Source organism: Calidris pugnax, unplaced genomic scaffold (assembly GCF_001431845.1).
Source record: "Calidris pugnax isolate Ruff unplaced genomic scaffold, ASM143184v1 scaffold90, whole genome shotgun sequence".
Classification (NCBI taxonomy): Eukaryota; Metazoa; Chordata; class Aves; order Charadriiformes; family Scolopacidae; genus Calidris; species Calidris pugnax.
This window is the reverse complement of record NW_015090820.1, coordinates 320883-334283: the sequence shown is the minus strand read 5'-3', so window position 1 is coordinate 334283 and position 13401 is coordinate 320883. Positions and strand designations below refer to the sequence as shown.

General features: G+C 41.8%; 1 protein-coding gene across 1 annotated transcript in view; it reads right to left on the bottom strand.

Moving 5' to 3' along the window:
• Positions 1-1312: 1312 nt before the first annotated feature.
• Positions 1313-13401, bottom strand: part of LOC106886680 (arf-GAP with GTPase, ANK repeat and PH domain-containing protein 2-like) — a gene marked incomplete at its 3' end in the record, with an annotated part of 90886 nt that continues 78797 nt past the window's right edge. The window contains exons 5-8 of the mRNA XM_014939824.1: positions 8815-8900; positions 3565-3706; positions 2640-2668; positions 1313-1454 (exon numbers count right to left, since the gene is read on the bottom strand). Coding sequence (XP_014795310.1) covers positions 1313-1454; positions 2640-2668; positions 3565-3706; positions 8815-8900 — 399 coding nt within the window. The remainder of the gene's footprint in view (positions 1455-2639; positions 2669-3564; positions 3707-8814; positions 8901-13401) is intronic.

Genomic DNA, 13401 nt, shown 5'->3' with positions numbered 1-13401 from the left:
TTTTAAGTTGACAGCGTGGCCCTTCAAAGCAGTTTCTTTTCTGCTTTTTGGCTGCAGTTTCTGCTGCCCTAGGACTTTTTGTGTGCCTACTTCCCTTTTCATTTTTCATCATCTGTTTCCGCCTAAATCCCAGATGCAATTTCTCCCTGGGGTGCTGCCCAGCGCTGGTGTCACAGCCCTGCAGGCAGGCAGGGGAAAGCAAACTGCCCTCCAAACATAAGACTGAGAAAAGATTAAATTCAAAAAGGAGTGAAGAGGTTCAGCATCACCAATATCAGAGGTGAATACACTAAAAGGGAATATGGCCAAAATAAAATGCACAAGAGCAGCTCTCTATACCTGATGATACACGGAGTGCAATACTTCAGTGTGAAGGCACTCACAAAAATATCTGTACAAAAATATCTTCCAAAACAGCAGCTCTGTAAAGTGAAAAGTTCCAAAGTCCAGCACCTACGCAGGAACTCCTCATTTTTGGTAAGAATTATCACAGGAGGAACATGCAAAGCAGCCTCAACTCTTGTGTGTCTACTCCCTGCAGCAAAGTGGGAAACTGCTGAAAGATTCACGTGAGGCACTGCCAAAACAAGGCAGGGAATATCCAAAAGACAGCTCAAGATGTAAAAGAAACTGAAATATTGCTGGTACCTTTCCCTTCCCCCATTTCCCCATTCCCAACTGCAGCTAGCTGCTGCTCCAGAAGGGGTTTTGGAAAAACAAAATTGGAGGGGGGTTGTTGCAGGAGGCTTTGAAAAGCTGCATTTCCATTTGGTTTGAAGAACGTTACACCTGAGGGATTGTGCAAGGGCACGGTTAGTTCTGTTTCTTCACAGAGTGTTGAAGGTTTTGGAAACCTGATCCACCTCCTCAGAATGCCAAGTCATCACTTCCAGAGTTAAAGATCACTCTCCAAGTTAAAGGAGAGCAATCTCACTTCAGAACTTTGTTACAAAAGTGATTCATTTCTCCCCAAATTCAACACCAGCATTTCCCTGCTGATGATGAAGACCATCATGACTGGCAAGCACTAAAATTGGTGTGGTTTTTTTTTAAATATTCTTCTAAATCATCATTACTCAAGTCCCATACTCCCTGTTCCAAGAGGACCACATGGACATTTGTCTCCCATCTCAAACCATTCCTTGCAACACCCTGGCCAGCCAAGGACGTCCAGATGGGAGACCACCACCCCACTGATTGCCAGTTTTATCCACAAGCTCTCACCATCCCGATGAACTGATGCAAAAGAGGAGGCTTGGAACCAGCCTATACCATCAGAGCAATAAGATTTGTAAATCAAGGCTGCACTTACCCTGGGTTCCCACTAGTACCATTGGAATTTCACTAGTGTTACGATAGTTCGCCATACGGCTGTAGTAGTGGTAAACAGTCTGGAAGCTAATCTCATCTTCCAAGCTGAAGACAAATATAACAGCATCCACCCACATGGCAAACTGCAGAATAAAAATGGAAAAGGCATACCGTGAGACAAAAAGTCAAGAGGAAAAAAAAAATAAATAAAGAGAAACATTTTTACCTTACTCGGAGGTACTTACATCTGAGAAGCTTTGTTAGGGACAATAACCAAGGCTTTAAAAGTGGGATATCATTACTAAAATGATGAATTAACATTAATCACCCTGCAAGTGATGGGGATCTGGGATATGGAAAGGTTCTTCCCCACGTTCCAAACTGCATCTCTTTCTTTGCTGGTATATGGTATGACAAGCCCAAATACTACCAGTGCAGACTGGTTTCGATTCACAGAAAAAGAAAACATCTCAGCCTCAGATTTCTGAATTTGTGAATTGTAAATGAAAAACCGTATTTGCTCTATTTGGCACGTTATCTCCCCGGTTGGTATATGGTATGACAAGCCCAAATACTATCAGTGCAGACTGGTTTCGATTCACAGAAAAAGAAAACATCTCAGCCTCAGATTTCTGAATTTGTGAATTGTAAACGAAAAACCCTATTTGCTCTATTTGGGACGTTATTTCCCCACCCTGTGCTTTACATGCATGTGTGCTGATGTTTCTGTTAATGCCAGGACAAGTATTATGGCTGTGGTTCCACAAGCACTGCTAGTAATTCCCATACCTTCATCAATGCCCAAAAACATTAAATTTCAAACTTCCAATTCTTCCCTGTACAGACCCTCTCACTGAGCAAACAGTACCAAATGCCTCATTCAGCCTGAAAGCAAATTCTTCTCTCCTGGCATCAGTAACCTGGTCAAACCCATGCAGATGTACATGCCAAGGCAAGGTGCTGCTTAAGTGACCATGCAAGTGAAGAAGTTTTAGCTCACAAGTGGACTGTTTAAACACATTTAACGTAACAGTAAACACACACAGGACAGCAAAAGAAGACTGAAGTTAAGCTTACCTCGCTGCCTTTATTTTTCCCTAAGTGACTCCATTCCTACCCAAATTCAGAACTGCTTCAGTCACCAGTTTGTAGATTCACACCATCTCAGCTTTTAGTAAGGCATCCCAAGCTGGCATAGGCAAAGGGAATTAAAAAACCCAAAAAGGTGGCGAGGTGGTGGTATGGAGTTACATACTGAAGTTGCTGAGCTCACGGTTTGTTTCTGCTCTTTGCAGAACTGCTTCAATCACCAGTTTGTAGATTCACACCATCTCAGCTTTTAGTAAGGCATCCCAAGCTGGCATAGGCAAAGGGGATTAAAAAACCCAAAAAGGTGGTGAGGTGGTGGTATGAAGTTACATACTGAAGTTGCTGAGCTCATTACATTTTCCTTTTTCAGAAGCAAGAGCTAGTAGCACTTTTTGCTTATTTTTCATAGAGCCCATTAGCTAATAATTTAAGTTTTATGACTGTATTGTACTTGAAACCAAACACATCTCTTTTGGTTACAGCGTAAATATTGCTGGTACCTTTCCCTTCCCCCATTTCCCCATTCCCAACTGCAGCTAGCTGCTGCTCCAGAAGGGGTTTTGGAAAAACAAAATTGGAGGGGGGTTGTTGCAGGAGGCTTTGAAAAGCTGCATTTCCATTTGGTTTGAAGAACGTTACACCTGAGGGATTGTGCAAGGGCACGGTTAGTTCTGTTTCTTCACAGAGTGTTGAAGGTTTTGGAAACCTGATCCACCTCCTCAGAATGCCAAGTCATCACTTCCAGAGTTAAAGATCACTCTCCAAGTTAAAGGAGAGCAATCTCACTTCAGAACTTTGTTACAAAAGTGATTCATTTCTCCCCAAATTCAACACCAGCATTTCCCTGCTGATGATGAAGACCATCATGACTGGCAAGCACTAAAATTGGTGTGGTTTTTTTTTAAATATTCTTCTAAATCATCATTACTCAAGTCCCATACTCCCTGTTCCAAGAGGACCACATGGACATTTGTCTCCCATCTCAAACCATTCCTTGCAACACCCTGGCCAGCCAAGGACGTCCAGATGGGAGACCACCACCCCACTGATTGCCAGTTTTATCCACAAGCTCTCACCATCCCGATGAACTGATGCAAAAGAGGAGGCTTGGAACCAGCCTATACCATCAGAGCAATAAGATTTGTAAATCAAGGCTGCACTTACCCTGGGTTCCCACTAGTACCATTGGAATTTCACTAGTGTTACGATAGTTCGCCATACGGCTGTAGTAGTGGTAAACAGTCTGGAAGCTAATCTCATCTTCCAAGCTGAAGACAAATATAACAGCATCCACCCACATGGCAAACTGCAGAATAAAAATGGAAAAGGCATACCGTGAGACAAAAAGTCAAGAGGAAAAAAAAAATAAATAAAGAGAAACATTTTTACCTTACTCGGAGGTACTTACATCTGAGAAGCTTTGTTAGGGACAATAACCAAGGCTTTAAAAGTGGGATATCATTACTAAAATGATGAATTAACATTAATCACCCTGCAAGTGATGGGGATCTGGGATATGGAAAGGTTTTTCCCCATGTTCCAAACTGCATCTCTTTCCATGTTGGTATATGGTATGACAAGCCCAAATACTATCAGTGCAGACTGGTTTCGATTCACAGAAAAAGAAAACATCTCAGCCTCAGATTTCTGAATTTGTGAATTGTAAACGAAAAACCCTATTTGCTCTATTTGGGACGTTATTTCCCCACCCTGTGCTTTACATGCATGTGTGCTGATGTTTCTGTTAATGCCAGGACAAGTATTATGGCTGTGGTTCCACAAGCACTGCTAGTAATTCCCATACCTTCATCAATGCCCAAAAACATTAAATTTCAAACTTCCAATTCTTCCCTGTACAGACCCTCTCACTGAGCAAACAGTACCAAATGCCTCATTCAGCCTGAAAGCAAATTCTTCTCTCCTGGCATCAGTAACCTGGTCAAACCCATGCAGATGTACATGCCAAGGCAAGGTGCTGCTTAAGTGACCATGCAAGTGAAGAAGTTTTAGCTCACAAGTGGACTGTTTAAACACATTTAACGTAACAGTAAACACACACAGGACAGCAAAAGAAGACTGAAGTTAAGCTTACCTCGCTGCCTTTATTTTTCCCTAAGTGACTCCATTCCTACCCAAATTTAGAGCAAGTTTCAGCCATTGATATTCACACTTTTTAGTTTATAACTACTATAACATGCCAGGTAGACTGGGGACACACTGAACATTCAAAGAGCAGCAAGGAGGTTTATTTGGGAAACATTTCTATACGTTTTGCTGAGTTTCACAAGACTAGCCTAGGCTTGTGAGCTCTTACTTCAGCCCTACCGACTCCGGTGGGTTTGTTTCTGCTCTTTGCAGAACTGCTTCAATCACCAGTTTGTAGATTCACACCATCTCAGCTTTTAGTAAGGCATCCCAAGCTGGCATAGGCAAAGGGGATTAAAAAACCCAAAAAGGTGGTGAGGTGGTGGTATGAAGTTACATACTGAAGTTGCTGAGCTCATTACATTTTCCTTTTTCAGAAGCAAGAGCTAGTAGCACTTTTTGCTTATTTTTCATAGAGCCCATTAGCTAATAATTTAAGTTTTATGACTGTATTGTACTTGAAACCAAACACATCTCTTTTGGTTACAGCGTAAAAATAGCCAAAAATGATTTGAGGTTTTCAAGACAGTCAGGAGGACGATCAACTATATGTTAAGGATAGGACTATCTACACACAACACAGTTACTGCCAGAGCAGCGTGGTCGACTACCACACTATCAAATTTGAACTCTTCAAACCCAAAGATCTAACCAAAGGAACCAGAGTCGTTACTGTGGACTTGGTTTTGGGTCTTGTTATAGAATGGTTCTTGCTGACTGGACTCGGCAGCCTCACGCCAAGAATTCCTCCTTACAGCTTCAACATCCTTAAAGCATCAGTTTGGATCTCTCTAAATTTTTTTAATGTTTCATCAGTGTGCACCAGGAGCCTTCTAATGAATATTATTAATTTAAAAAAAAAATCCAGAGGGTGGTTATTCAATGCAGTGTCTTCCAGACACGAAATACTCCCAGTAATTTCTTACTTTATTTTTATATTAACATAAGTTTAAGCTTTATGGGTACCAGACCTGTGATACTAAAAACCAAAGGATTTTTGGAAAACATGCAGAAGGTCTGGAAACCCAGGATGTCTCCTCCACAGCCCTGTGCAGAGAACAGCTTGAGATAAGGACAGCTCAGCGGCTGATACATAAATCCATCTTGATACTTACTACTGTGATTGAGCAGATTCGTTTGTTCAAGGTAAGTCCAAACAAAACCAAACCGTATATAAAAGTTCTAAATTTAAAAAAATAGCACATGACAGCTCATTATAGCTCAGTTATGTTAATCAAGTTTTCCAATAGGAGGCCACTACATCTGTAACAGATGACAGCAAGTCAAACCTGGTGAGCAAAAGAAACGGTCAATATTTTAGTGGCAAGGCTGAAGCAGCATCCATTAGTGCATCTCACTGTCATCTTGTTCTGTGGAACTGAAACGAGCTATTTTTTTTAATTATTTTTGTCTCTGGACAATCTTATGTTAAACAAGAGAGATCATAGATCTAGAAAGTGAGTCTTCAGATGAGCTCATACTCCCTCCCTTCCTGCCAAAAACTGAGATAGTCAACTGAGCCTTCTCCAGCTCATCAACTGGGGACCTCTCCCTGACCCCATGGCCACTGGAGTGCCAGGATGACCCCAGTTCACATTCTTACTTATTGAGGCTGTAATTCTATCCCAACTACCCCCAAAATTATACTGTGCAGTTGCAAAAAGCAGAACCACGATGCTTTCTATATCATAAGTAAATAGCGGGAGGTAAACGTTTTTCTTTTGATAATGTGATATCATTTTCATTATCGAGTTAGAAATATTCATGAACCCAGGAGTAAACTTTTTCTTCCAGGAATTAATAAACAGATTAAAGATCTTCAATATATATGTGACTTGAAATTATACCTAAAAAAATCCTAAAATATTTTCTGAAAGATGAAATAGCACTAACACCTTAAACCTTTCCCTGCTCGTTATTTGCTGAAGAACAAATCTCAGCCACAACAGTCATTAAAAACCCCAAATTTACCTAGCATAGGTCACAAGCAAACCACTGGCTGTTCATTAGTTTGCAGTTTGTTCACCTGAACTCTGCAAAAACCAATTCTCCAGACGCAAAAATATTTATACTGCTGTGTGTACCTTTACCACTCCAGTATTTATGTTTTTATAGGAGTGAATGTCCTCTAAGCATCGGGGCCTAGAAACTGTTGTGTACTGCAGCCAAATTCTTCACAGCCTAAAACAGAGCTCTTCTTTTAGGCTCATGCCTCACACGGCTGCAGATGTGTCAGTGACACTCATTTTTTTTTGTTGTTTTTATTTTAACTTCCTTCCAGGATGTCTCTCTCGGTCTCCGTTTCCTCCATCTCCTTTCTCTTCTCCTTTGTCCAGGCACCTTCCCCCCCAAAGCTCTTCTCCTCCTGCAGCTAATGAGCAATAATGGAGCATTGAAACACAAGCTGCTGCCGCTGGCACCGCTCCCATTCAGCTGTTTGGCGACAGCACAGTTCCTCCTGCTAAATTTTTCTTCATTTATTTATTTATTTTTATTTTTTTGAAGACGATCCACCACTGAAGAGCCGAGCAAAGCAAGGCCGGCGGCAGCCAACGCACTTGAGAAATCCCTTAGTGCTCAGGTAAGAAGAGGTAGAGGTGATACAAGGGAGGATGGCTGAAGACAAGGCCATCTTCAGATGGGCTGGAAGAATGTGGTGATTTAAGCATCTCCTAAACAAATGCTTCACTTCACATCGCTCTAAATAGAGTAATGGAATTAAGCACACAAAACCCCAAGTGTCTTCTCAAGGTAAATCCTGATAAGCCACCTTCTATGAGACAAGGAGGTAACACACCGTGTACAAAAACCAAGTCAGAAATCAGAGAATCATAGAACAGATAGAGTTGGAAGGGACCTTCAAGATCATCCAGTTCCAACCCCCCTGCCCTGGGCAGGGACACCTCCCACCAGAGCAGGTTGCTCCAAGCCCCATCCAGCCTGGCCTTGAACCCCTCCAGGGATGGGGCAGCCACAGCTTCTCTGGGCAACCTGTTCCAGGGTCTCACCACCCTCACAGCAAAGAAGTTCTTCCTGGTATCTCATCTCAATCTCCCCTCTTCCAATTTCAAACCGTTCCCCCTTGTCCTGTCACTGCACTCCCTGACAAAGAGTCCCTCCCCAGCTCTCCTGGAGCTCCCTTCAGATATTGGAAGGCTGCTCTGAGGTCTCCCTGGAGCCTTCTCTTCTCCAGGCTGAACAACCCCAGCTCTCTCAGCCTGTCTTCACAGCAGAGGTGCTCCATCCCTCTCATCATCTTCGTGGCCCTCCGTAGGACCTGTTCCAACAGGTCCATGTTCTTCCTGTGCTGAGGACTCCAGAGCTGGACACGGTGCTCCAGGTGGGGTCTCACAAGAGCCAAGTAGAAGGGTAGAATCACCTCCCTGGCCCTGCTGGCCACAATCCTCTTGATGCAGCTCAGGATGGGGTTGGCTTTCTGGGCTGCCAGTGCACGTCGCCAGGTCATGTTGAGCTTCTCATCCATGAGCACTCCCAAGTCCTTCTCCTCAGGGCTGCTCTCCAGCCACTCTCCACCCAACCTGTATTTTTGCAGGACCTTGTCTTTTGGCCTGGTTGAACTTCATGAGGTTTGCATGAGCCCACCTCTCCAGCCTGTGCAGGTCCCTCTGGATGCCATCCCTTCCCTCCAGTGTGTCGACCACGCCACCGAGCTTGGTGTCATCAGCAAACTTGCAGAGGGTGCTCTCAATCCCACTGTCCATGTCTCCAACAAAGACAAATCTGAGAACTCAGCAGTGATGAACTGGAACTTGCAAAGTTGAGTCTTAAATGGCACAGGGAGCAAAACACGGCAGCAATAGGGGATGGAAAGATTTATATGCAATTATGTGTGTCATTGTGCGTACAGGTCCTTTGTATTTGAACAATTTAGAGATTCACACTCAGAAGAAAACTTCTGACTGTAACATGTAACTTTGCCATTACCCAGGCATTTGAATGCATTAATTAGGCCTTCAGTAGAAGTTAACCACGTATCTCTGATTACTACACCATTTCATATCCTAATTGAAATCCCAAATATTTTGTAACCAGATCATTTTTCACCCAAGGTTGACGTATACATTTTGCCAGCAGAAGGATGAAAAGGACCCAGGAAAGAACAAAACAAAGCCAGTTCTCTTTAAGGAAGATGGAGGGTTTTTTTGTTTTGGGGGGTGTTTTGGGGGGTTTTTTGGGGGGTTTTTCTTGTTTTTAAGAGAAAGGAAAGGTGGTGTTAGGTTCATAAAGCTCTATATTGGCAGTGCTCACCTGTGCCTCTGGAGGGCCCCCTTCATCTCTAATCAGCAGCAGATAGCTTTGTCCATCAACTACTATCTCTTTCTTGAATCTCCCACCTGTCACACAAAATAACTCATTACAGGACAGAAAAGGCAAAAAAATACAACAGAAAAAGGCTTCGCTTGCGGAAAAAAAAAAGGTGTCCTTAAGATCTTTTGCAAATTAACGAACTACTGTAAATAGAAGTTAAGTTCATACGCATAGAAATTACACAAGAAAGTGTACTCACGTACTTAAAAAATAAAGCTCATGTGGAAAAAGTCAACATTTGTGTTGGCTTTTTCCCCACTAACTCCCATGTTAGGTGTGCTTGCTTTTGGTACATACAGTTAAGAGACAATCACCTTTGTTTTATAGAATGGTGAGAGCTGTATCTCTGAAAGGCAAACATGGGCCAGTGGCATCTGATCAGCATCTTGTCTTAGAATTACAATAAATTTCTTGTGTCAATCAGCATTTCCTCAAGAGAAGCCCAGTTCTTACAGCACACATGTAATGTTATGAAAATGAGAATTCTATATTCACAAACCACAGTTAGGGGAAAATACTAGACACATGTTAGACAAAAAAAAAACTACAATGGTGGTACCTCCGTAGAGATGGAACTAAACTAACGGAGAACGTTGTGCCACTTATTAGCAGGATGAATTAAAGACCTATTTTTGGAGATTTAGATAAAAAGAGCAGAGTCACAGCCTTCAGCCAGCTTCTATTCCTGACCCTATTATTTCAGGGAGATGTAGGATATTGAGTGCTTTCTGAAGACCAAAGAGCTGGCACTGAACCTAAGAAACCAAAGAGGGGTGTGCAGCTGCATCCTTGCCTTCCCTCACCACTGGCCTGACGGGGACATCAAGCATGACCCAAGGGCAGAATTAGGATAACTTTCCTTTGGAGTTAAGCATATTTTGGGCAGCCCGCTGTGCCTCGTGACGGACTTCAGATAATGACAAATCACATTTAGGATTTCTGGTGTGACCAAAAAGCCTCAGCCAGGATTAGCAAACTTGGCCTGCCTAAGTAGGTTGGGTTGCATTTCGGCTCCTCTCCTGGAAGCAAAAGCACCCGTTATCTCCCCCCACCTAAACCAAAAATGCCCCAAGGACTCCATCCTCCATCAGCACCATCCAACTGCCTCACATCTGAATTTACCAGACTAAACATCTAAACGTCTCTCTTCACCCCCTTTTTTCTTTTTAAACTGGAATTATTTCCAATTTGAACCCTATTTCCCAACAACACTTACTTCAAAACTTGTACTATCAATGCAATTAAACACGTGGTAGGTGAGTGAACCACTCTGACTTTTTCCTCCAAAGAAGCCCTCTAAGCAACTAAATCAGCACATAGGGGCTAACACTGATCCTCAAAACATTTGCACAAAAATTGTTAGCCCTAGGGAAAAAAAACCACCAGCTCAGACCCACCACTCCCCCAGTCCAACCATTACAGCAGGCTGTAAATCAAGATCACTCAATAGTTCAGCTACCTGCAATATTTAAACACATTTAAGCATTTTCATATTTAATAGAAGTAGTAAGAACAGGGGGGTTTGTTTATGGTTTTGTTGTTGACTTTGCATTGGCTTTTTGGGTATTTGTCAATTTTTTTGTTTTTGTTTTTTTTTTTTTAATTATTTTCTTAATACACCTACCCTATTAAGAGCAGGTTAGCAGTACCAAACATGCAATAATTAAGACTGTCACATTTCTGGTTCTTTAATTGCACAGGAGTAGAAAAGCTATGAATAGATTTTCATTATCTTGCTCACAAACTGGATTTCAATTTTGCCTTTGAAGATCAAGTGGCAGATAAATATATATCATTAGTGAACTTGAAAAGAAGGATCAAAACCAAGCATAAAACTCTGAGAGGAAACCGGTGTCAGGTCTCAGGAACTGAATTTCTATTAAGCAGATCATTATTTCTATATGTCATCAGTTAATTGTATATAATTCATAATGAAATGTTAAATAAGATTAATTACCTAATATACAGCCCTCCAGAGAGGCTCTTTAAAGCTGTAAGTAACAATGGAAATGCAGTATATACGTGATCGAAGAGTGAAAGTTCTGTGTAATTGCCATTTCCTATTTCCTTTTTTTAAACACCGAAAGTTCACACAGCTAATTATAAAATACCATCAACCGAGCACATTTAAGAGCCGACTCATTATTCCCTCTTGTCAATAGGATGCCTTTCAAGTCTCACTGTATCTTCAAACTGCCCTCAGAGGCACAAAGAAGGTGCACACAAGGTGAAATAAAAAGCTTAAGTAGAGAATTGAAGGAAAAGAAATCAGATCTACGGATGTAGTATTTAAATGTAAATACACAGATCATAAATGTGAGCGCTACAAGATTTATTTTTGAGAGCTACATCATGGTCACTAAAGATTTTGTTTGCAGAGGCAGGTTTGAGAAATGTACCATATTTAGCAAATACAGTAAAAAGTTATCCAACGTCTCTCTTCCTATAAGAATCCAGAGCAAGTGACCAGCTCGTATATCTCTTCCCTGCCTTCCCCAAAAACACTGTGCAGGGAGCTTGGTACAATGACAGTATGTTTTTATTTTCATTATTAATTGAAATCTTGACATCCTGTACCACCTCACTGTCTGTCATGGTGGAAGGGCAGTGCTGGAGTCAACAAGCATTCAGTCAACTCAAATCTATTCAAGTGGCTTCATCACCTGAAATAAAAAGCTTAAGTAGAGAATTGAAGGAAAAGAAATCAAATCTATGGATGCAATATTTAAATGTACATACACAGATCATAAATGTGAGCACTACGAGATTTATTTTTGAGAGCTACTAGAGAATTGAAGGAAAAGAAATCAGATCTACGGATGTAGTATTTAAATGTAAATACACAGATCATAAATGTGAGCGCTACAAGATTTATTTTTGAGAGCTACATCATGGTCACTAAAGATTTTGTTTGCAGAGGCAGGTTTGAGAAATGTACCATATTTAGCAAATACAGTAAAAAGTTATCCAACGTCTCTCTTCCTATAAGAATCCAGAGCAAGTGACCAGCTCGTATATCTCTTCCCTGCCTTCCCCAAAAACACTGTGCAGGGAGCTTGGTACAATGACAGTATGTTTTTATTTTCATTATTAATTGAAATCTTGACATCCTGTACCACCTCACTGTCTGTCATGGTGGAAGGGCAGTGCTGGAGTCAACAAGCATTCAGTCAACTCAAATCTATTCAAGTGGCTTCATCACCCTCAAAGGCTGAATGCGCTCGTTATCTAGAATATGCACTAGTTCCTTGCACATCCTCATGCATTTATTTATCTTTGAGTTTAGGTGTTTATATATAGTTTATATATACTATTATAAAATAGTTTATTAACCCTCTCAACCAAAATGTTTACAAGACTGCCCTACACTCCCAACCTGTGATATTTCAAATCAAATCTGAAAATTCAGAAAAATTTGAGATCAAAGCAGGATGCATCCCTATTAACTTATGTTTCTACACCATTAAAGAGCCTGGGTCACGAGCACATCAGAACATCAGGTACTACGTAGGGCAGAGATTGAGAAAACCTACCTCAACACCAAGAATTTACACGTCCAAAAATATAAACACTGAAGAATATACAGACTTCTGCCAGTGTAGGAAACCAAGGCCACGTGGGCTTCCTGCAGATATCTGTGGTCTTAAGATTAAGACAAACAATAGACCTGTTCTACCTTTAACTTGATGAGCCCTGATGCGACCCATCTCCAGGCCAGGCAAGGAAAAGCAGCACGAGGGAGGTGATTTGAGGATGGTTTGGCTTGGACAGCACTGCACTAGTAATTATTTAAAAAAAAAAAAATAAAAAATACACTTTTGGAATTTATAAAGCATCACAGGGCCACCAGGAAAGATGAATTCAACAGATCAGCCAGCTTAAATATTGAACCGCCACAACCTGCCGAAGACGTCAAGAAGTCTCCCATTGCTACAAAAATACCACTGTGTTTTTTGGAAATACCTGTAAATATGACGAAGCCGCAAAACTCTGTCTGAATTGATGCCACTGAAAACAAAAGGAATGACCTTCTTAAAGAAGGAGCTGGTGACAGCACAGCAGCATTCCCACGGGAGGCAGGTAGCTTTGTTCCAGCCCCGTCAGTACCGTGACACACGCAAAGCTTTTTAATGAGGGAGTTTCTCAACTCCCCGACCATGTACCTGCCAAAGGGAGGTCGTTGGAAAGAGAAAGCCTGGCAGCTCCCCTCTGAGGGGATGGAGCCCTCGCTCCTGCCATGTGTCTGACGGGCACGACACGGCACCAAGACGCTGGAGAGCATTTAAGTCAACCACGTTGACTTGCGAGCCCTGATCCCCTCGATAAAAGCCCTAGAAAAGAGGTGCCAGTGAATCGCTAAATAACTCTCTGCGGCCAGACAGATGGGAGCTGGCAACTGTTTTAATGAAATATCACAGCAAATTGATAAAAACAAAATCACTGAAACTGTGGGGAAGCTTTAATTTGGGAGCGCTTTAGTACGCGGTTTATTTATCACAGAATCACAGAATCTTCTAGGTTGGAAGG